The sequence below is a fragment of the Camponotus floridanus genome, unplaced genomic scaffold (assembly GCF_003227725.1).
Source record: "Camponotus floridanus strain SB8 unplaced genomic scaffold, Cflo_v7.5 scaffold73, whole genome shotgun sequence".
NCBI classification, from domain to species: Eukaryota; Metazoa; Arthropoda; class Insecta; order Hymenoptera; family Formicidae; genus Camponotus; species Camponotus floridanus.
The window spans coordinates 21,985-44,380 of record NW_020229842.1 but is presented as its reverse complement, the minus strand read 5'-3'; the positions used below and the strand labels follow the sequence as shown (position 1 = coordinate 44,380).

At 27.3% G+C, this 22,396-nt stretch overlaps 3 protein-coding genes across 4 annotated transcripts; all 3 read left to right on the top strand.

The window, feature by feature from the left end:
• Positions 1–211: 211 nt before the first annotated feature.
• LOC112639562 (juvenile hormone acid O-methyltransferase-like) lies at positions 212–2,764 on the top strand. Its single transcript, XM_025413963.1, has 5 exons — positions 212–480; positions 577–748; positions 2,008–2,140; positions 2,230–2,377; positions 2,546–2,764. Exons 1-5 carry the CDS (start codon positions 297–299, stop codon positions 2,734–2,736), a joined length of 828 nt encoding a protein of 275 aa, XP_025269748.1. The 5' UTR covers positions 212–296; the 3' UTR covers positions 2,737–2,764.
• A 3,377-nt stretch (positions 2,765–6,141) lies between these two features.
• LOC105251055 (juvenile hormone acid O-methyltransferase) lies at positions 6,142–10,332 on the top strand. 2 transcript variants are annotated; one of them, XM_025413964.1, is made up of 6 exons: positions 6,142–6,177; positions 6,269–6,507; positions 6,602–6,773; positions 9,644–9,776; positions 9,846–9,993; positions 10,142–10,332. In XM_025413964.1, the coding sequence occupies exons 2-6, from the start codon at positions 6,324–6,326 to the stop codon at positions 10,330–10,332; spliced, it is 828 nt and encodes a 275-aa protein (XP_025269749.1). In that variant the 5' UTR covers positions 6,142–6,177; positions 6,269–6,323. The 2 variants fall into 2 exon arrangements, with proteins under 2 accessions (XP_025269749.1, XP_025269750.1); XM_025413965.1 differs by lacking the exon at positions 6,142–6,177 and having other exon boundaries at positions 6,195–6,507.
• Positions 10,333–15,073: 4,741 nt separating this feature from the next.
• On the top strand, positions 15,074–20,961 carry LOC112639560 (juvenile hormone acid O-methyltransferase-like). Its single transcript, XM_025413959.1, has 6 exons — positions 15,074–15,651; positions 16,752–17,107; positions 17,221–17,392; positions 20,269–20,401; positions 20,471–20,618; positions 20,765–20,961. Exons 2-6 carry the CDS (start codon positions 16,924–16,926, stop codon positions 20,953–20,955), a joined length of 828 nt encoding a protein of 275 aa, XP_025269744.1. The 5' UTR covers positions 15,074–15,651; positions 16,752–16,923; the 3' UTR covers positions 20,956–20,961.
• Positions 20,962–22,396: the final 1,435 nt, after the last annotated feature.

The window sequence follows — 22,396 nt, the reverse complement described above, 5'->3', positions numbered from 1 at the left end:
ACATCGCGCTGAAGAAGTATCAAAAGATGATCCAAAACGTTCGCCTTTTGTTATTATAATGTGTTATTAATAAACTAATATTGAAAAAAGAAAGAAGTATTGTTGCTTTTCTGCGCTCCAACTACGCGCGTTGGCTTTTATGACATTTTTTTTTGATTTTTTAGTTTTTAATGCATTCAACATTTTCATAATGTGTATCCCTACCATGTCTCAGAGTATATAAGACAGTCTTTTGAAATAGCTTGGACACTCTACACAAGTCATAAAATAGAAACGTATTCAAATTTGTGAAAATTATGAATGCAAAAGAATATGCTTCTTGTGACGACATGCAAAAACAGCATGTATTGAATTTAATCGAAGAATTTGAAGAAGATTTAACACAAATTTCTGGGAAATGTATGGATATTGGTTGTGGGCCTGGAGATATAACAAAAAATATCCTCTTACCAGCTTTAAATCCAAATGCAGTAATAATGGGTAAGAAAACATAAGCATAAAATAATGTTTATAACAATACATATACATTTATTACATTAGTTATTATTTAATTCAATAATTGTATATTTTCTGTAGGTACCGATATTTCGGAAAATATGATCGAATTTGCAAAGAAAACATATTCTAATGAGAAACAGCTCAAATTTGAAGTGTTAGATATCCAAACTAAAAATTTGCCTGAAAAATATATTTCTGAATTTGATCATATATTCTCATTTCATGCTTTAAATTTTTGTTATAATTTTCGGTAAGTTAAAATTTTTAAGTAAATATAAATCAAGCCATCAGTCGCGATCTTAAACAATCGCGATTTAACTTAGGCAATCAAAAATATAGTTAATGTCGAATTAACATCGACAGCTGAAGTAATGCTGAAGTAAATGCTGAAGTAAAATTAAAATTCTGATTATATGGACATCAAAGTGGTACAAATTTTTAACGATCTTTGATTATCATTTTAACATAATTTAAATGTTGAATCAACCAATTAATTATGTCCAAATGCTTTGCAAATTAAAAGTCACTTTAGATGATCTCATGTAGACTACAGTCATGATTATAGTCATGACAAAATTTAAGAGAAAATTCTAATTTTATTAAATACAGCATTTAAAGAATAATCATACAAAATACATGTCACTTATGTTTTATGTGTGTTACATATATAATAACAGAATTCTATCTTGAATTTTACTCCAAATTATATTAGGTAGTTAACTTAATTCCTGCCGGTCGCTATTAGAGGCTGCCGGCTCCAACGCTGACGAGTTTCGACGATGAAGTCGCATGTCTTTTGTAGTTTAGATATTCCCGAAAGTAATTCAGTCTTCACAGGTTAGATTTCTCGACGCCAAAGAGATTTTCCAATCGATTGAACTGCGATAAGCTGTTTTTTCGCCATGTACTTCTTCATTACTTCGACCTTTCAAGAAAACCGTAGCTGAAACGCATCGCTTATTATCCGAAGTGTATAGTGATGAAACTCCATCGGAAAGAACACATAGAGTTTGATTTTTATGATTAAAATTTATGGTTAAAAAATTCTTCAATATATTCATCAATATTATCTCTGATAATAAATGTAATGAATTACATGATTAGTTTCTTTTTAATAATTAATTTTTAATATGTAATATTTATAAATAATAGAAATTAAAAACTAAATATCATATTTATAAATATTATGTATTAAAATGTATTAAAATTTGAAAATTAAATATTACTTGTTCATTATATTTATTATTATTTAAAATAAAGTTTAGTTTGTAATATAGATTTTTAAATATTTTAATATTCAATTATTTGTACAATATTTCTTATGAATTCTATCCATTATAAATTTAAACAGAAAAAAGTAAGAGTATAATATGTTAATTTAATATTCTATTAAAAAACTCTTATATTTTATTTTAAGAATTTCATTAAAAATTGAAACTAAAAATTGCGCAATAAACATAAAAGTTTCAAAAATAAATAATATTTATATATTCCTTTCTGATTAAACAGACATACATTTGAGAATATTTACCGTATGATTCGACCTGGTGGAAATATCCTTATATTGATGATAGCACATCATGATGTATATGAAATTATGAAAATTTTTGCTGAAGATATTCGTTTTGCATCATACATACAAGTAAATCTTATATTTTGACGTTTCATCAATTTTATAAATTTGCAGCTATTTGTAGCTATAGATTAATTATTACTGTTATGTTTACATAGGATGTCAGAAACTACATTTCGCCATTTAATGATTCAGTCTCTCCTTGTACAGAACTGAGGAAAGTACTTAAAAGTATCGGATTTGATGTTTGCCATTGCAGTCTTCGAGAAAAGACATATTCCTCTAAAAATATGCAAAATTTTTTATGTAAGTTGTTTTAAAAAAATATAAAAATTAAATTTTATGTTTTATATAAATTTTATGTTTTATGCTTATGTGTTATGGTTGTTATAACATTACTGCAATAATCCTTTTTTGTTTATTTAAATCTTATTTAATTCTAATAATTTAATTTCATTTCGATTATTTCGACAGCTTCGATATTAGCCATCTACCCATTTTTGGACAAACTGCCACACGATCAGAAAGAAGAATTCAGGAATGAATTTATACGTGAATTTATGAAAAGAAAGTTTGCTTGTAAAACAATACAGAATAATCAGGAACAAACAAATTTTATAGATCTATATACAATCTTAATAGTTTATGCACGAAAAATTGCATAAATAAATGCAATATTATAATTATAAATTGAAAAATTGAAACTAATAAAACCTGTAATCTTGTTTCAATTTATAATGAGTTAGATATGCAATGTATAAGATATCTTTTATCATGATAAAATATCCTTCAATATTGTCAATATATTTTCTCTATTAATAAAAATAATGATTAAGTAATATCTAGTTTTTATATAACATGTAATCTTTATAAATAATCAAAAGCTATACAAAAAAAAGCTATAAGAACTAAAACAAAAACGCTATAATTAGAGCAAATGTTCGTAAATATATAATTACTATTATATAATTAAGACAATGTCTATTAAAGCATATACGTTTCGGTTTATTTCAGATTCTTCTACGTATATGTTAAAACATGATAACAGTTAAATAGAATGCCCTACCATTTCTAATGCCTAGTCTAAAATCTCTATTTAATCTTTTCAATCTTATTTTATTTTTTAACAACAGTATGTATAGACAATCAGTAGTATAGTATGTACAATCAATTATTTCAAAAATAATCGATAGTAATTGGTCAATTTACTTGAGACTAACGACTAATGACTCATTGTAGACTGGATGTAACAAAAACAAATATAAAACAATTGTCTGTACTCAAAGCAATTGTCTGTACATATTGTTGTTAAAAAATAAAATAAGTTTGAAAAAATTAAATAGAGATAAATGATAAATGGAAGAGTCAAATATAATGAGCAATAAGTCTGCGCATTTTTTACAAACGAATATTGAGAAATTTTCAACAGTCGCAATGTATGAACATTTATTATAATGCATTGTAATCTTTGCAAAATGCTCATCTCCTATGACAAAACGAAAATTATTCTTCAGTTCTAAAAACTTTTTCTTTAGTTCGAAAAATTCTTTGATCAAGCTCCAAACATCGTACAAAAGAAAATTGCGCGGCATCCTCTCGCTTCACTGTCCATGTGCCAATTGTGTGCCAATCATCATGTGTCGCTAGATCAAAGAATTTTTCGAATCAAAGAAAAAGTTTTTAAAATTAAAGAATAATTTGTCAGTCATAGAAGATGAGCGATTATCCGTATAAAGTTTACCCATTGCACTGTAATAAATGTTTCGTACAGTGCGTTTATGTGCGGCTATTGAATATTTTTCAATGTTCGTTTGTAAAAAATGCGCATACTTATTGTCATTGTACTTATTGTCATTTTGACTTATCACGACGAAACTTATCTCTATTTAACTTTCTCGATCTTATTTTATTTCTTAACATCGTGTACAAACAATCGTTTTAAGCTTTATATTTATTTTTGTTAGAGATGGTATATCATTCTATTTAACTGTTATCATGTTTTAGTGTATTATTCAATTAGAGAGTCTGAAATAAACCGAAATATGCTTTAATAGACATTGTCCTAATTATATATTTACGATCATTTGCTCTAATTATTGCATTTTTGTTTGATCCTTATAGCCTTCTTTTTCATAATTTTTGGTTGTTATTCAATGGATTGATCTTAGTTTCTATAAGCAATTATTTTATTCCCTTATGTTATTATTTAAGTCAATAATTGCATATTTTATAAGTATTTCAAAATATTTCAAAAAATATGATCAAATTTGCAAAGAAAACATATTCTATGGGAAACAGTTCAAATTCGAAATATTAGATATCCAAACTTTATACATATATAACAGAACAGAATTCTATCTTGAATTCTATCGCAAATTATACATAGTGCAAAAAATTTTTTAAAAATTTTATAAAATCGGAAAAAAAGATTATTTTAGATATAACATATAATTGTAAAAAATATGTTCAAAGTCAATATTGTCTCAGATAAAAATACAATATTATAATCATAAATTGAGAAACTGAAACTGTAATTTATATAATAATATTATTTTAATTCATAATGTGCTATATATATATACACACGCGCGCGCGCGCGCGTGTGTGTGTGTATAACTAAACTGATATGACATATATATATATATATATATATATATATATATAACTAAAAAAGCGCTCACGGAGCAAATAGCGTTATTCTTGATTAAAATCGAGTTGGAAAGTCCTGAACCATTTTTTTCTATAATGCTTAATAAAGCGGTAATTATTGAGTAAAGTTGCGCCAATAAGCATCAACCTTTAGCCTCCTTGTTGAAATTTTTTTTAAGAAAACGCTTTTGACGGAAGAAATATGATTTTTAATGCAAAATAAAGCTTTTCACATTATTATAATGCATAAGAATATTGCACGATAGCGGGATAACACAGCGTCGTAGCGGCGGAGCGTTCACGCACACTATCAGGCGCGTGGTTCACTAACGTGCACCCATCTAAAGGTCGGTGCTTATTGGCGCAACTTTACTCAATAAGTATCGCTTTATTAAGCATTATAGAAAAAAATAGTTCAGGACTTTTCGACTCGATTTTTGTATATATAACAATTTTAAAAATTTTGTATATATAACAATTTTTAAATAAATCGGATACGCTCTATCAAATGGTGATATTTTCAACTTTTGAAAAATTTTTAAAATTATATATATACAAGTTAAAAAAATATATACATAAAATAAATAAAAAGTAAATAAATAAAAAATAAATAGTACAAGTTTGCTTTCATTTGAAAAATGATAACAGCGATAAGTAAATTGTTAACAAGTATTCAAAGAAATTTAAACATCTTGAAATAACGTTATCTATAAATGATTGAACCAAAGAAATATTTACTTATCATTTGCAGAAATCAATTTATATTCTTATTAATAAAAATGTACATGATACATAATAGTTTTGCAGCATTTCACAAAGCTTTTTTACCAATATTCTTGTACTGCATTTACTTTACGAACAAAATAACTATTACACTTATTAACTGTTACATTTAATTTCAAATAAATCTTGTTTAAATTTTGTAATAATAAATATATTTATATATTTAACTTTTAATAATATATTAATAACTTATATATTCTTTATACTTTAATAATATGATTTTATTTGTCATAAATATTATAATTTGCTTTTTACTAGTTCACAATTAATTTCAAAAAAACGAATTTTATAATAATTAAAATTAATTACTCGTTATTATAGTTTTCATATTTTCTCATAATTATTGATATTTTAAAAATATGATTATATAAATATTTTGTATATTGTAAATTAAATTTTGTTATAACTGTGCCTATAAAACAGTGAAGATATTGCTTTAAATAGTCTAATAATATTATTATATTACTATTAGCTGATTATTACTAATAGTAAACAAATAAAATAAAATATAAATTAAAAATGCAAACTCATTCAATTTCTTTCGTCAGTGATAAATTTCCTGGAAAGAGGAAGGCACTCCACATTTTCGTAATCTGTATCCCTACCATATAGCAGAGTATAATATAAGACTGTGTCTTCAAATAGTCTCGAACTACACAAGGCATAAAGTAGAGGTACGTTCAAACTTTTTTTAATGCATTCAACATTCTCTTATTGTGTATCCCTATCATGCCTCAGAGTATATAAGACAGTCTTTTGAAATAGCTTGGACACTCTACACAAGTCATAAAATAGAGACGCACTCAAATTCGTGAAAATTATGAATGCGAAAGAATATGCTTCTTGTGACGATTTGCAAAAACTGAGGGTATTAAATATAATCGACGAATTTGAGGAAGATATAGCACAAATGTCTGGTAAATGTATGGATATTGGTTGTGGACCCGGAGATATAACAAAAAATATCCTTTTACCAGCTTTAAATCCAAATGCAGAAATAACAGGTAAGAAAACATACGCATAAAATAATGTTTATAACAATACACATACATTTATTACATAAGTTATTATTTAATTCAATAATTGCATATTTTGTAGGTACCGATATTTCGGAAAATATGATCGAATTTGCAAAGAAAACATATCCTAATGAGAAGCAGCTCAAATTCGAAGTGTTAGATATCCAAACTAAAAATTTGCCTGAAAAATATATTTCTAAATTTGATCATATATTTTCATTTCAAACTTTAAACTGGTGTTATGATATTAGGTAAGTTAAAATTTTTAAATAAATATGAACTAAACCGCGATCACGGTGTTTTATATAATTGCGATTCTTTGATTCTTAGGCAATCAGAAACATATAATTAATATCGAACTAGTTAACATCGAAAACCAAATCTTGAAATAAAATTGAAATTTTTGATCGAATCAACATTAAAAGTTGTTGATAAATCTCCAATTATCATTTCACATAATGTAAATGTTGAATCAACTAATTAATTATATTTAAATGTTTAACAAATTAAAAGTCATTTTATTAAATTATTAAAAAAAGTCATTTTAATAAATTATCTCATTTTAATAAATTATCTCATTATGATTATAATCATAACTATAGTCATGACAAAATTAAAGATAAATTTCTAATTTTATTAAATAAAAAGAATAATCATATTAAATATATATTACTTACATTAATATGTATTTTATGTTTTACATATATACAATAAATAGAATTCTATCTTGAATTCTGTTGCAAATTATATAGCGTGCAAAAAATTTTATAAAATCGGAAGAAAACATTATTATAGATATAACATATAATTGTAAAAACTATATGTTCAAAATCAATACCTCTGATAAAAATGTAATATTGTAATTATAAATTGAAAATCTAAAACTGTAATTCATATAATAATTTTATTTCAATTTATAATAAGCTAAATATATAATGAACAAAATACTTTTGATGATGTTTAAAAAATTTTTCGATGTTCATCAAGATTGTCTTTGATAAATGCAATGATTACGTGATACTTAATTTTAGTTTTTAATACGTAATATTTTTAAATAATAGAAATTAAAAACTAACTATCAGAGTTATAAATATCGCGTAATAAAAATTAAAAACTAAATATCACTTGTTAATTATATTAGGCTGTGGAGAAAATAATTTAGATTTTTTTCTGAAAAATATATATTAAAAAGAAATGATCGCAACATTTTGTTCAATTAAAATAATTGCCGTAAGATTCTACTATTTTCTGCCATCTTTCAGGCAGAAGTTGAATTCCGACGGAATAAAATAAATTAAATTTACTTTCATCACTCCATAGTACCTTAGACCACTCAATTGATGTTCAATTTTGATGAGCTTTAGCAAACGTTATTCGGGCTTTTCTGTTCTTTTTAGAAATTAGAGGTTTTTTACTGGGCCATCGAGCTATTAAATCTTATTCTTTGAGAAGTCGTTTTATGGTAGAAACATGTACATTTATTCCATAATTTTCATGTAAATCTTTAGCAATAGCTGTGGCAGATTTTTGAGAATCTGCTATAGACTGTCTTTTAATTAATTTTTTTTCTTCCCGAATAGCTGTTTTTCATGGACATCACGACCTATTCTTGTTGTATACTTCACGTCTGTCTTTATAGCGACGATTCCAAACACTTACAAGTTGTCGTGATATGCCAAAATCAGGAGACACACTTGATTGTGTACGTTCTTCATTCAAAGCACGAATGACAGGCTCCCTCATTTCCACAGAATATTCTTTCCTCTTCAGCATAATATTTCTAACATTTAAATCAATTTCAAAACATTAATAAAATCTTTTTTTAGATTTAATGCTCTCAAAAATATTTGTCAAAATACTTACGATCCAAGCGAATAAAGAAAACGAAAAATAAAAAGTAATAACTGTTGATAATTCGGATTTGTTTGTGACTTGTACATGATCTCTTACCAGACGTCGTACGTGACTGACAAATTTGTTTATCATATTGACTTTTAGTTGTGCGCGTACCGAAAACTGTTTGTCAAAATACTTATGAGCACAACTGTAATTGTCGTATGATTCTATTATTTTCTGCCATCTTTCAGGCAGAAGTTGTATTCCGTAATGATAAAAGACTATTTTCTTTATTGAAATAAATTCTTTAATTTCTTGATTTTGGCTATACTTCTAAAGCGTTGTTTTTTCAAATCGTACTACATCGAAATAGGTAATAATTTAAAAGTGCCCTATCTGAAGAATAGGCAAGAGGACTTCGAAGTCGAATAAGATATTCACGATAATTGCAGCGGTATGAGATGGAGCATTGTTTTTATAGAAGGATAGCTTTAAATCGGTGAGGTTTGAGGCATATAATGACTATTTCGAGCAATGTCGCATTTAAATTGGTTGTAGAAATTAGCAATAACTGTTTGATGTCGATTGTACCGAATCTTCTTTTAACGCCTCTAAATCTCCTATTGCCACTTCCATTGACTACTCAAGACGCAGTTTGTCTTCGAAAATTTTCACTTTTGAAGTGTTTAAACCGTCCTTCATACAGATAGCATTCTTTTCATATGGCTTACAAATCAGTCGTTTAACTTTGGCAGCATTTTTTTTAAATTGAAAAATATAAGCAGGCAATGACGAATATGGATTTTATTTAGCATCTTGTTAAATCAAAATAAACATTTATGACAGACAAAAAGGCTTGTCTTGCAGTAATTTTAATGTAGGATAGACAACCTCAAGAAAACAAAACAAAAGTTATTAACAAAAATTATTATTGCACGCTGTACCACCATTTATTCATAACTCGAATTACTTTCTCCCCAGCCTAATATTTAATTATTTAAAATAAAGTTTTGCTTATAAAAACTTAAATTTTTCAATATTTTAAGACCTACAATTATTTTCATAATATTTCTTAACAATTCTATCACATTATATCATAAATTTAAAGAGAAAGGAATAAGAGTTTTAATATATTAATATATATAGTTTTAATATATTAATTTAATATATCTTATTAAAATAGTTATATCTTATTTTACGAATCTTATTAAAAATGAAACTAAAAATCGCGCAATAACATAAAAGCTTCGAAAATTATATATATTTATCTATTCTTTTTTAACAGACAAGCGTTTGAGAATATTTTCCAGATGATTCGATCTGGTGGAAATATTCTTATACTTATAGTAGCATCTCATGATATATTTGAAATTATGAAAATTTTGGCTCAAGATATTCGTTTTGCATCATACATACAAGTAAATCTTATTATTTTCATGTTTCATCAATTTTGCAATTATACACACTTAATTATTATTCTTACATAGGATGTCAGAAACTACATTTCGCCATTTAATGATTCAATCACTCCTCATAAAGAACTGAGGAAATTACTTAAAAGTATTGGATTTGATGTTTGCCATTGCAGTCTTCGAGAAGTGACATATTCCTCCCAAAATATGCAAAATTTTTTATGTAAGTTGTGTTTTAAAAAAATATAAAAATTAGATTTTATGCTTTATGTAATTATTATCACATAAGTTTGCTCAATCTTTTCTTATTTATTTAAATCTTAATTTAATTTAATTCTAGTAATTTAATCTAATCTCGATTACTTCGACAGCTTCGATATTAGCCATCTACCCATTTTTGGACAAATTGCCACACGATCAGAAAGAAGAATTCAGGAATGAATTTATACGTGAATTTATGAAAAGAAAGTTTGCTTGTAAAACAATACAGAATAATCAGGAACAAACAAATTTTATAGATCTATACAAAATCTTAATAGTTTATGCACGAAAAATTGTATAACATTGCATAAATAAATGCAATATTATAATTGTAAATTGAAAAATTGAAACTAATAAAATCTGTAATTTTGTTTCAATTTATAATGAGTTAGATATGCAATGCATAAGATATCTTTTATCAAAATAAAAAGTCCTACAATGTTGTCAATATATTTTCTTTATTAATAAATATAATGATTAAGTAATATCCAGTTTTTAGTTTTTATATAATATGTAATATTTATAAATAATCAAAAGATATACGAAAAAAGTTATAAGGACCAAACAAAAACGCAATAATTAGAACAAATGTTCGTAAATATATAATTACTATTATATAATTAAGACAATGTCTATTAAAGCATATACGTTTCGGTTTATTTCAGATCCTTTTACGTATATGTTAAAACATGATAACAGTTAAATAGAATGCCCTACCATTTCTAATGCCTAGTCTAAAATCTTTATCTAATTTTCAATCTTATTTTATTTTTTAACAACATTATGTATAGACAATCAGTCGTATAGTATGTACAATCGATATTTCAAAAATAATCGATTGTAATTGGTCAATTTACTTGAGACTAATGACTCATTCATTATAATGCATTGTAATATTTGCAAAATGCTCATCTCCTATAACTAACAAAAATTATTCTGCAGTTCTAAAAACTTTTTCTTCAGTTCAAAAAATTCTTTGATCAAGCTCCAAACAGCTCGTACAAGAGAAAATTGCGCAGCATCCTCTCGCTTCACTCTCCATATACCAATTGTGTGCCAATCATCATATGTCATTTGATCAAAGAATTTTTCCAACCGAAGAAAAAGTTTTTAGAATTAAAGAATAATTTTTGTCAGTCATAGAAGGTGAGCGATTATCCGTATAAAGATTACCCATTGCATTGTAATGAATGTTTCGTACAGTGGGTTTATGTGCGACTTTGGAATATTTCTTAATGTTCGTTTGTAAGAAATGCGCATATTTATTGTCATTGTATTTAACCTTTCGACTTATCACGACGAAAACTTATCTCTATTTAAGTTTCTCGATCTTATTTTATTTCTTAACAACATGTATAAATAATCGTTTTAAACTTTATGTTTATTTTTGTTAGAGATGGTATATCATTCTATTTAACTGTTATCATGTTTTAGTGTATTATTCTATTAGAGAGTCTGAAATAAACCGAAATATGCTTTAATAGACATTATCTTAATTATATATTTATGATCATTTGCTCTAATTATTGCGTTTTTTTTTGGTCCTTATAGCTTTTTTCGTATATGTTTTGATTATTTATAAATATTACATGTTATATAAAAACTAAAAACTGGATATTACTTAATCATTCGTAATAATAAATATATTTATAATATATATTTAACTTTTAATAATATTTTAATAACTTATTTATTCTTTATGCTTTAATAATATGATTTTATTTGTTATAAATATTATAATTTGAAGAAAAAAAATAATTAAATTAAAGTGGTTTGCAAGATAAGTATTTAGGAAAAATTACAAAAACAAGGCAGATAACCACGACATTGATGTACTACGCAAATCTTGGAAAAACTAAATTAAATCATTAAAGTCATAATAGTAATGTTCAATAGAAAATTATAATACAAATCGTATATAAATTACACAGAAATAGCCACAAACGTTTCGATCTCATTCAGATCCTTCTCAATGCAATCTTTGGCTTTTGTTGTACTAAATAAATTAAATCGATTTATTATAATCGATTATAAGACCAATAAGGATCCTTTACTGCTAATCATTCCAATGTGGTTTGTAAAATATGTTGTAAGGAATGAACAGCATCTTATGTGGGGCAGACCAGCAGACAGCTCGCCACTAGACTCATTGAACATAAATCGAACATTAATTGGCCCTTCGAATCTCTATTGGTTGTTTCTTAGCATAGACTGGAAGGACACGAATTTAAATGGAATGATGTAAACATTTTAGATGAAGATCCTTCATTTCTAAGAAGAATCATTTCGGAAATGATTCATATCACACGACAAAATAATGGTTTGAACCTTCAGAATGACATTATTAAATTTGATAAAGTTTATCTTCCCATCATCAAATCTTTTCCTTCAAAATAATTATTGATACACTGAGAAAAATCGTTTGATTTTACTAACAAGACGTATATAATCGAAGGCATTTTGGTTAAATCAAACAAGAATTTTTAGTTATCATGATAAGATTCGATTTTTTATAACTACAACGTTTAATAGATTTTATTATAAGGATTTGGTTGGAGTAACGAGTGTTTTCTGGTTGGATCTATAAAATTTTTTCTTACATTAATTTCTTTGCTTGCCACTAGGCGGCGAGCCACTCTTAACGTAACTCGTATTCAATATTTGCCATACAATGTATGTAAAGAACTAGTATTAACATTAAATCCAAAGTATATTTTTTTTTCTTACGAGCAGTTGTGCCAGAAAGAGGATGCTAGCTGTCTGATTGTGTGTGTTTGAACTGCATCCTCTTCTTGCATCATTGTTTATCAGTTTAATTTTTAACAAACTGAATTTAAAATAATTTATTCAATAATCTGGATTAAATTTATCCAATAATCTTGTTGGAATTCAGAATATTAAACAGACTTTTGAGATTAGATGGAAAAAATTTATACGATTTGGTGCTCGTGAGTTTAGTATTATTAACCAGAAAATTTGGTAAATTTAACAGGAAGAAATTAATCAGATTCATCTGGTAATTCCTACAAGATTCTGGTTCGTTCATTTTCCAACCGACATACTGGTGAAATCTGGCAGAATTCTAATTGATACAATCAGATTTTTTTTTCAGTGTAGATCCACAGGTTCGCCCTATTCCTGAATTTCTTTCTCCCCTTTCTCTTCCGTGCTATGGGCATGTCTAATGTCTCATCTTTGCCTGGCTCAGTATTTCGTGTCGCTTCACCTGCTATATATCGTTTGCCTACTGCTCTCGATCTTTTTTTAAATTATTTCATTGCTTGCTGTTATTTCATCTTTCTCCATAATTTATTGCTCGTACGTATTGCGGTCTATCAATTTTCATATACTATTAATTTTTAAGCCTTTTTATGACTGCGATTTTTATATATATGTTTTTTGCTTGATGTTGTTTGTGTGCGGGAATGCGTGTTGCTTTGCCTGCTTTATTTTACAGATCCCGGCTTGTCTGCATTTGGATCAATTTGCAAAATAAAGATTGTTTCGGCTTGGTCAGAAGGTAGAGGTATGTTTTTGCGGTATCTCTGCCGGCCTTATCCATGCATATTCTTTTTTTTTGCGCAACTCTTTTTTCCACACAGCTGCAATCGTTGCTGTGTATCATAGGTGAGTAACATGCGGACTCGTAGGCATTGCCACAGTCTCTTACATATTTGTATATTTCTATGATTTATTTGAGCATTTTGTCTCTCGTGAGATTATAAATTCCGTCGAAACGTTCGCCATCCTTTCTTTGTAATATATTCCATGCTTATTTATTTGTTTAGTAAATTATTGTGTCATAGGCTCGACACTTGACTCGTATTGCTATTATCATTGAATTTTTTTTATTTTTATACTTTGAGTCTTATATTTTTCATCAAACAACAAGATAAGAAAACTGGCGTATCCGAGCCATAGCGGATGGTAATGCCTAAAAATACTTTAATTGTAAACGAGAACAAGGCATATGCATATATTTTACTTGGTGCATTTACCAAGATATATAGATTCTCATTTTTGAGAAATACTATAAAAACCTCTTTACTCCCCTGAAGAGACGTAGACGAGAAAAATATCGGGGCGAAGTCGCTAAATCGGAAATCGAACCCGAGTCTTTCGCTTGCCGGGCGACTGCTCTTACCATTAAGCTATTCAGCCCCACACCGATATCATTCTCGCCTATTTGTTTATAACTATGGAAAATGAAACGCTATCTTTTCAGCCACGCGTGAATTAAACTAAAATCGAAAGGAATTAGACTCGTTATATATCAAACAACAAGATAAGAAAACTGGCGTATCTGAGATAGATTCTCATTTTTGAGAAATTCTATAAAAACCCTCTTTACCCCCCTGAAGAGACGTAGACGAGAAAATCTATATATCTTGGTAAATGCACCAAGTAAAATATATGCATATGCCTTGTTCTCGTTTACATTTTCGCGTACAATTAAAGTATTTTTAGGCATTACCATCCGTTATGGCTCGGATACGTCAGTTTTCTTATCTTGTTGTTTGATACATAACGAACCTAATTCCTTTCGATTTTAGTTTTATACTTTTTATTATTATAAATTCCGTTTTCAATTTCAAATCGACTTTAATATTATGTACATGGACAATTTTTTGACGAATTTGATATTGACCTTATGTTGCGACTCCATTTCTTTTTATATTATCATTTCTGCGAGCGACTCTATTTCTTTTAATATTATTATTTCTAAAAACAGCATCGAGAAGGATTTGGATGAGATCGAAACGTTTGCGCTTATTTTTGTGTAATTTATATACGATTTGTATTATAATTTTCTATTGAACATTACTATTATGACTTTGATGATTTAATTTACTTTTCCAAGATTTGCATCGTACATCAATGCCGTGCTTACCTGTCTTGTTTTTGTAATTTTTTTATTATAATTTGCTTTTTACTAGTTCACAATTAATTTCAAAGAAACAAATTTTATAATAATTAAAATTAATTATTTGTTATTGTAGTTTTCATATTTTCTCATAATTATTGATATTTTTCGCTCAGATTGTTGGATATATTGCGCCGCTCCGAGTCAATCTTTGCACACTCTTTATCTTCCCTTCATCCGGTGAGCGTGATATCACGCATGACAGCATCGACTGCATCACCCGGATCAGAATGCAACTCGGAACAATAGAATCATAAATCATAACAATAGAATCATAAATCATAACAATAGAATCATAAATGAGAATACGATCTGCGCAACCAAGAACGATTGCTCGCACGACAACGCGCAGTACGACGTGACACGATCGTGCATACGGCATCACAGTAAAAAGGAGTCTTAAAAGGCCAACCGAGAAACGGATCGGTCGGAGAAGCATAGGTGTGACCGACGTGCACGGAGCACAACGACGTGCTCGAATCTTCCACTACTTCGAACTGTTCATGGAACCAAGATATAATATCAAGACACAACGACGTTAAACATTATTCGTAAACTAACGAACAAATACAACAATTTGCCCGCCATACCACAACACAGATATACAAGTTATAAGACTGGTCATGCAGAGGGATTTAATAAGTCATTCTAAATCAACCGTGCCACCTCTCTATCTCACTACGAATCAAATTTAGGGTAAAATATACATTTTTAAATACTTTCTGTCACCTTTAGAAATTAAAAATGGCGCATCCAATATGGCGAAGAAATCATAATAAGATAGAATCATAATAAAAAGGCATAAAATTTAGAAAAATTTATCAAAATGTGTAACAACTGTATTAGACAATTCTTTACAATATTTTTTTGGCCAACCGAACCTGACATATGTCGGTCTTTTCAAATTTCAAGATCATGGATCTACCATATTGATGTCTATATAAATTTTCTTTAACGTAAATTTTCTTACGACGTACTTCATACTTATATATCTCAGCGAAAAAAAATCGTGCAGCGGTAATTGAAAGTGGATTTGAAAGGCGAAAGTGAGTATTATACGATGCCATTAGCAGAAATATTTCAAAAAATTTGGTTTCCTCGCAATAAATTCATGAAATTGGTCAAAATAGCGATTTTTGAGCAATTCAATTACAAATTACTCAAAAACGTGACGTGCTACGCAAATTCGGCGGCCAGATTCGAATTCAGCTCACAAAATTACATCGGAAATCACTATTGCATCTTAAAAACAGATACCTCGCAGGCCTGTGCTATCTGTCATAAGCTTTAGAAAGTTGAAAATAAATGAATAGCGGATTCGGGAGGTGCCAAAGATGACATATGATAACAGACTAAAATTGGTTTAATACTCGTATAATGTCAACCGGTCAGTCGAGATAGATATACGTGGCTGCAGCGAGAATGTGCTGTGAAAGCGTGATGCATGCATGATTTTCATCATTTTTCACCATGAAAGACCTCTATGAAAAATTTGGAAAAAATAGATGTTAAAGCAGACATTTTAAGGTTTTCTTTAAAAAAAAAATTGAAGATGTATCTCTAAAACGTAACCTTGAAAACCAAAGAAATTTTGAAATATTCAAAAATTGTTTTTACTTGTATTTTTGTCAGAATTTTTTTTTAATTTATTCTCAAAATAGTCTTGTTAATATTTATAACATATATTTTTTTCATCAAAATTGGTTCAGCGGTTTTCGAGAAAAATAACTTTTTTGATTTTGCTTTCCCTCTCCATAATTCCTATAAAAATGCAATTTTAAGGTTGATATTTACAGGATTTTTTAGACACATAGATGCCAATCCATGATACCAATATCGACTTGATACGTGCGGGGGCAACTTTTACATGCTTCTGTATCCCTATCATATAACAGAGTATATAAGATTGTCTTTTGAAATAGTCTCGAACTACACAAAAAATAAAGATTTATTCAAATTGTAAAAATAATGAATGCGAAAGAATATGCATCTTGTAACGATGTGCAAAAACAGCATGTATTGAATTTAATCGACGAATTTGAGGAAGATATAGCACAAATGTCTGGTAAATGTATGGATATTGGTTGTGGACCTGGAGATATAACAAAAAATATCCTTTTACCAGCCTTAAATTCAAATGCAGTAATAATAGGTAAGAAAACATACGCATAAAATAATGTTTATAACAATACATATACATTTATTACATAAGTACATTTATTACATAAGTTATTATTTAATTCAATAATTGCATATTTTCTATAGGTACCGATATTTCGGAAAATATGATCAAATTTGCAAAAAAAACATATTCTAATGAGAAACAGCTCAAATTCGAAGTGTTAGATATCCAAACTAAAAATTTGCCTGAAAAATATATTTCTGAATTTGATCATATATTTTCATTTCACACTTTACATTGGTGTTATGATATTAGGTAAATTAAAATTTTTAAATAAATATGGTCTAACAAGTCGCCATCACAGTGCCTTACATAATTGCGATTCTTTGATTCTTAGGTAATCAGAAACATATAATTAATATCGAACTAGTTAACATCGAAAACCAAATCTTGAAAAAACATTGAAATTCTGATCGGATCAACATCGAAATTGTAAAAGTTATTGATAAATCTTCAATTATCATTTCACATAATGTAAATGTGAATGAATCAACTAATTAATTATATTTAAATGTTTAACAAATTAAAAGTCATTTTATTAAATTATTAAAAAAAGTCATTTTAATAAATTATCTCATTTTAATAAATTATCTCATTATGATTATAATCATAACTATAGTCATGACAAAATTAAAGATAAATTTCTAATTTTATTAAATAAAAAGAATAATCATATTAAATATATATTACTTACATTAATATGTATTTTATGTTTTACATATATACAATAAATAGAATTCTATCTTGAATTCTGTTGCAAATTATATAGCGTGCAAAAAATTTTATAAAATCGGAAGAAAACATTATTATAGATATAACATATAATTGTAAAAACTATATGTTCAAAATCAATACCTCTGATAAAAATGTAATATTGTAATTATAAATTGAAAATCTAAAACTAATTCATATAATAATTTTATTTCAACTTATAATAAGCTAAATATATAATGAATAATATACTTTCTATGATGTTTAAAAAATTCTTCAATGTTCGTCAAGATTGTTCTTTGATAAATGCAATGAATACGTGATACTTAATTTTAGTTTTTATACGTAATATTTTTAAATAATAGAAATTAAAAACTAATTATCAAGTTATAAATATCGTGTAATAAAAATTAAAAACTAAATATCACTTGTTAATTATATTAGGATGGGGAGAAAGTAATTTAGATTTTTTTCTGAAAAATATATATTAAAAAGAAATGATCGCAACATTTTGTTCAATTAAAATAATTGCCGTAAGATTCTACTATTTTCTGCCATCTTTCAGGCAGAAGTTGAATTCCGACGGAATAAAATAAATTAAATTTACTTTCATCACTCCATAGTACCTTAGACCACTCAATTGATGTTCAATTTTGATGAGCTTTAGCAAACGTTATTCGGGCTTTTCTGTTCTTTTTAGAAATTAGAGGTTTTTTACTGGGCCATCGAGCTATTAAATCTTATTCTTTGAGAAGTCGTTTTATGGTAGAAACATGTACATTTATTCCATAATTTTCATGTAAATCTTTAGCAATAGCTGTGGCAGATTTTTGAGAATCTGCTATAGACTGTCTTTTAATTAATTTTTTTTCTTCCCGAATAGCTGTTTTTCATGGACATCACGACCCATTCTTGTTGTATACTTCACGTCTGTCTTTATAGCGACGATTCCAAACACTTACAAGTTGTCGTGATATGCCAAAATCAGGAGACACACTTGATTGTGTACGTTCTTCATTCAAAGCACGAATGACAGGCTCTCTCATTTCCACAGAATATTCTTTCCTCTTCAGCATAATATTTCTAACATTTAAATCAATTTCAAAACATTAATAAAATCTTTTTTTAGATTTAATGCTCTCAAAAATATTTGTCAAAATACTTACGATCCAAGCGAATAAAGAAAACGAAAAATAAAAAGTAATAACTGTTGATAATTCGGATTTGTTTGTGACTTGTACATGATCTCTTACCAGACGTCGTACGTGACTGACAAATTTGTTTATCATATTGACTTTTAGTTGTGCGCGTACCGAAAACTGTTTGTCAAAATACTTATGAGCACAACTGTAATTGTCGTATGATTCTATTATTTTCTGCCATCTTTCAGGCAGAAGTTGTATTCCGTAATGATAAAAGACTATTTTCTTTATTGAAATAAATTCTTTAATTTCTTGATTTTGGCTATACTTCTAAAGCGTTGTTTTTTCAAATCGTACTACATCGAAATAGGTAATAATTTAAAAGTGCCCTATCTGAAGAATAGGCAAGAGGACTTCGAAGTCGAATAAGATATTCACGATAATTGCAGCGGTATGAGATGGAGCATTGTTTTTATAGAAGAATAGCTTTAAATCGGTGAGGTTTGAGGCATATAATGACTATTTCGAGCAATGTCGCATTTAAATTGGTTGTAGAAATTAGCAATAACTGTTTGATGTCGATTGTACCGAATCTTCTTTTAACGCCTCTAAATCTCCTATTGCCACTTCCATTGACTACTCAAGACGCAGTTTGTCTTCGAAAATTTTCACTTTTGAAGTGTTTAAACCGTCCTTCATACAGACAGCATTCTTTTCATATGGCTTACAAATCAGTCGTTTAACTTTGGCAGCATTTTTTTTAAATTGAAAAATATAAGCAGGCAATGACGAATATGGATTTTATTTAGCATCTTGTTAAATCAAAATAAACATTTATGACAGACAAAAAGGCTTGTCTTGCAGTAATTTTAATGTAGGATAGACAACCTCAAGAAAACAAAACAAAAGTTATTAACAAAAATTATTATTGCACGCTGTACCACCATTTATTCATAACTCGAATTACTTTCTCCCCAGCCTAATATTTAATTATTTAAAATAAAGTTTTGCTTATAAAAACTTAAATTTTTAAATATTTTAAGATCTACAATTATTTTCATTTCTTAACAATTCTATCACATTATATCATAAATTTAAAGAGAAAGGAATAAGAGTTTTAATATATTAATATATATAGTTTTAATATATTAATTTAATATATCTTATTAAAATAGTTATATGTTATTTTAAGAATCTTATTAAAAATTGAAACTAAAAATCGCACAATAACATAAAAGCTTCGAAAATTATATATATTTATCTATTCTTTTTTAACAGACAAGTGTTTGAGAATATTTTCCAGATGATTCGACCTGGTGGAAATATTCTTATACTTACAATAGCATCTCATGATATATTTAAAATTATGAAAATTTTGGCTCAAGATATTCGTTTTGCATCATACATACAAGTAAATCTTATTATTTTCATGTTTCATCAATTTTACAATTATAAACACTTAATTATTATTCTTACATAGGATGTCAGAAACTACATTTCGCCATTTAATGATTCAATCACTCCTCATAAAGAACTGAGGAAATTACTTAAAAGTATTGGATTTGATGTTTGCCATTGCAGTCTTCGAGAAGTGACATATTCCTCGCAAAATATGCAAAATTTTTTATGTAAGTTGTTTTAAAAAAATATAAAAATTAGATTTTATGCTTTATGTAATTATTATCACATAAGTTTGTTCAATCTTTTCTTATTTATTTAAATCCTAATTTAATTTAATTCTAGTAATTTAATCTAATCTCGATTACTTTGACAGCTTCGGTATTAGCCTTCTACCCATTTTTGGACAAATTGCCACACGATCAGAAAGAAGAATTCAGGAATGAATTTATACGTGAATTTATGAAAAGAAAGTTTGCTTGTAAAACAATACAGAATAATCAGGAACAAACAAATTTTATAGATCTATACAAAATCTTAATAGTTTATGCACGAAAAATTGTATAACATTGTATAAATAAATGCAATATTATAATTATAAATTGAAAAATTGAAACTAATAAAAACTATAATCTTGTTTCAATTTATAATGAGTTAGATATGCAATGCATAAGATATCTTTTATCATAGTAAAAAATCCTTCAATGTTGTCAATATATTTTCTTTATTAATAAATATAATGATTAAGTAATATCCAGTTTTTAGTTTTTATATAACATATAATATTTATAAATAATCAAAAGATATACGAAAAAAGTAATAAGGACCAAACAAAAACGCAATAATTAGAACAAATGTTCGTAAATATGTAATTACTATTATATAATTAAGACAATGTCTATTAAAGCATATATGTTTCGGTTTATTTCTGATCCTTCTACGTATATGTTAAAACATGATAACAGTTAAATAGAATGTCCTACCATTTCTAATGCCTAGTCTAAAGTCTTTATCTAATTTTCAATCTTATTTTATTTTTTAACAACAGTATGTATAGACAATCAGTCGTATAGTATGTACAATCGATATTTCAAAAATAATCCATTGTAATGGGTCAATTTACTTGAGACTAATGACTCATTGTAGATTACGTGTAACAAAAACAAATATAAAACTCAAAGCAATTGTCTGTACACACTGTTGTTAAAAAATAAAATAAGTTTGAAAAGATTAAATAGAGATAAGTGATAAATGGAAAAGTCAAATATAATGAACGATAAGTCTGCGCATTTTTTGCAAACAAACGTTGAGAAATTTTCAACAGTCGTAATGTATGAAACATTTATTATAATGCATTGTAATCTTTGCTCATCTGCTCATCTCCTATAACTAACAAAAATTATTCTTTAGTTCTAAAAACGTTTTCTTCGGTTCAAAAAATTCTTTGATCAAGCTCCAAACAGCTCGTGCAAGAGAAAATTGCGCAGCTTCACTCTCCATATACCAATTGTGTACCAATTATCATATGTCACTTGATCAAAGAATTTTTCGAATCAAAGAAACAGTTTTTAGAATTAAAGAATAATTTTTGTCAGTCATAGAAGGTGAGCGATTATTCGTAAAGATTACTCATTGCATTGTAATGAATGTTTCGTACAGTGCGTTTATGTGCGACTATGGAATATTTCTTAATGTTCGTTTGTAAGAAATGCGCATACTTATTGTCATTATATTTAACCTTTCGACTTATCACGACGAAAACTTGTCTCTATTTAACTTTCTCGATCTTATTTTATTTCTTAACAACGTGTATAAATAATCATTTTAAGCTTTATGTTTATTTCTGTTAGAGATAGTATATCATTCTATTTAACTGTTATCATGTTTTAGTGTATTATTCAATTAGAGAAATAAACCGAAATATGCTTTAACAGACATTATCTTAATTATATATTTACGATCATTTGCTCTAATTATTGCGTTATATATATTCAAAAATTGTTTTTAC

Bases quoted from the DNA above. Each gene is read 5' to 3' on its own strand.
- LOC105251055 (XM_025413964.1), top strand. From the start codon at position 6,324: ATGAATGCGAAAGAATATGCTTCTTGTGACGATTTGCAAAAACTGAGG. The intron at 9,777-9,845 runs GTAAATCTTATT...ATTCTTACATAG, and splicing joins GTTTTGCATCATACATACAA to GATGTCAGAAACTACATTTC. The intron at 9,994-10,141 runs GTAAGTTGTGTT...TTACTTCGACAG, and splicing joins AAATATGCAAAATTTTTTAT to CTTCGATATTAGCCATCTAC.
- LOC112639562 (XM_025413963.1), top strand. From the start codon at position 297: ATGAATGCAAAAGAATATGCTTCTTGTGACGACATGCAAAAACAGCAT. The intron at 749-2,007 runs GTAAGTTAAAAT...CTGATTAAACAG, and splicing joins AATTTTTGTTATAATTTTCG to ACATACATTTGAGAATATTT. The intron at 2,378-2,545 runs GTAAGTTGTTTT...TTATTTCGACAG, and splicing joins AAATATGCAAAATTTTTTAT to CTTCGATATTAGCCATCTAC.
- LOC112639560 (XM_025413959.1), top strand. From the start codon at position 16,924: ATGAATGCGAAAGAATATGCATCTTGTAACGATGTGCAAAAACAGCAT. The intron at 17,393-20,268 runs GTAAATTAAAAT...CTTTTTTAACAG, and splicing joins CATTGGTGTTATGATATTAG to ACAAGTGTTTGAGAATATTT. The intron at 20,619-20,764 runs GTAAGTTGTTTT...TTACTTTGACAG, and splicing joins AAATATGCAAAATTTTTTAT to CTTCGGTATTAGCCTTCTAC.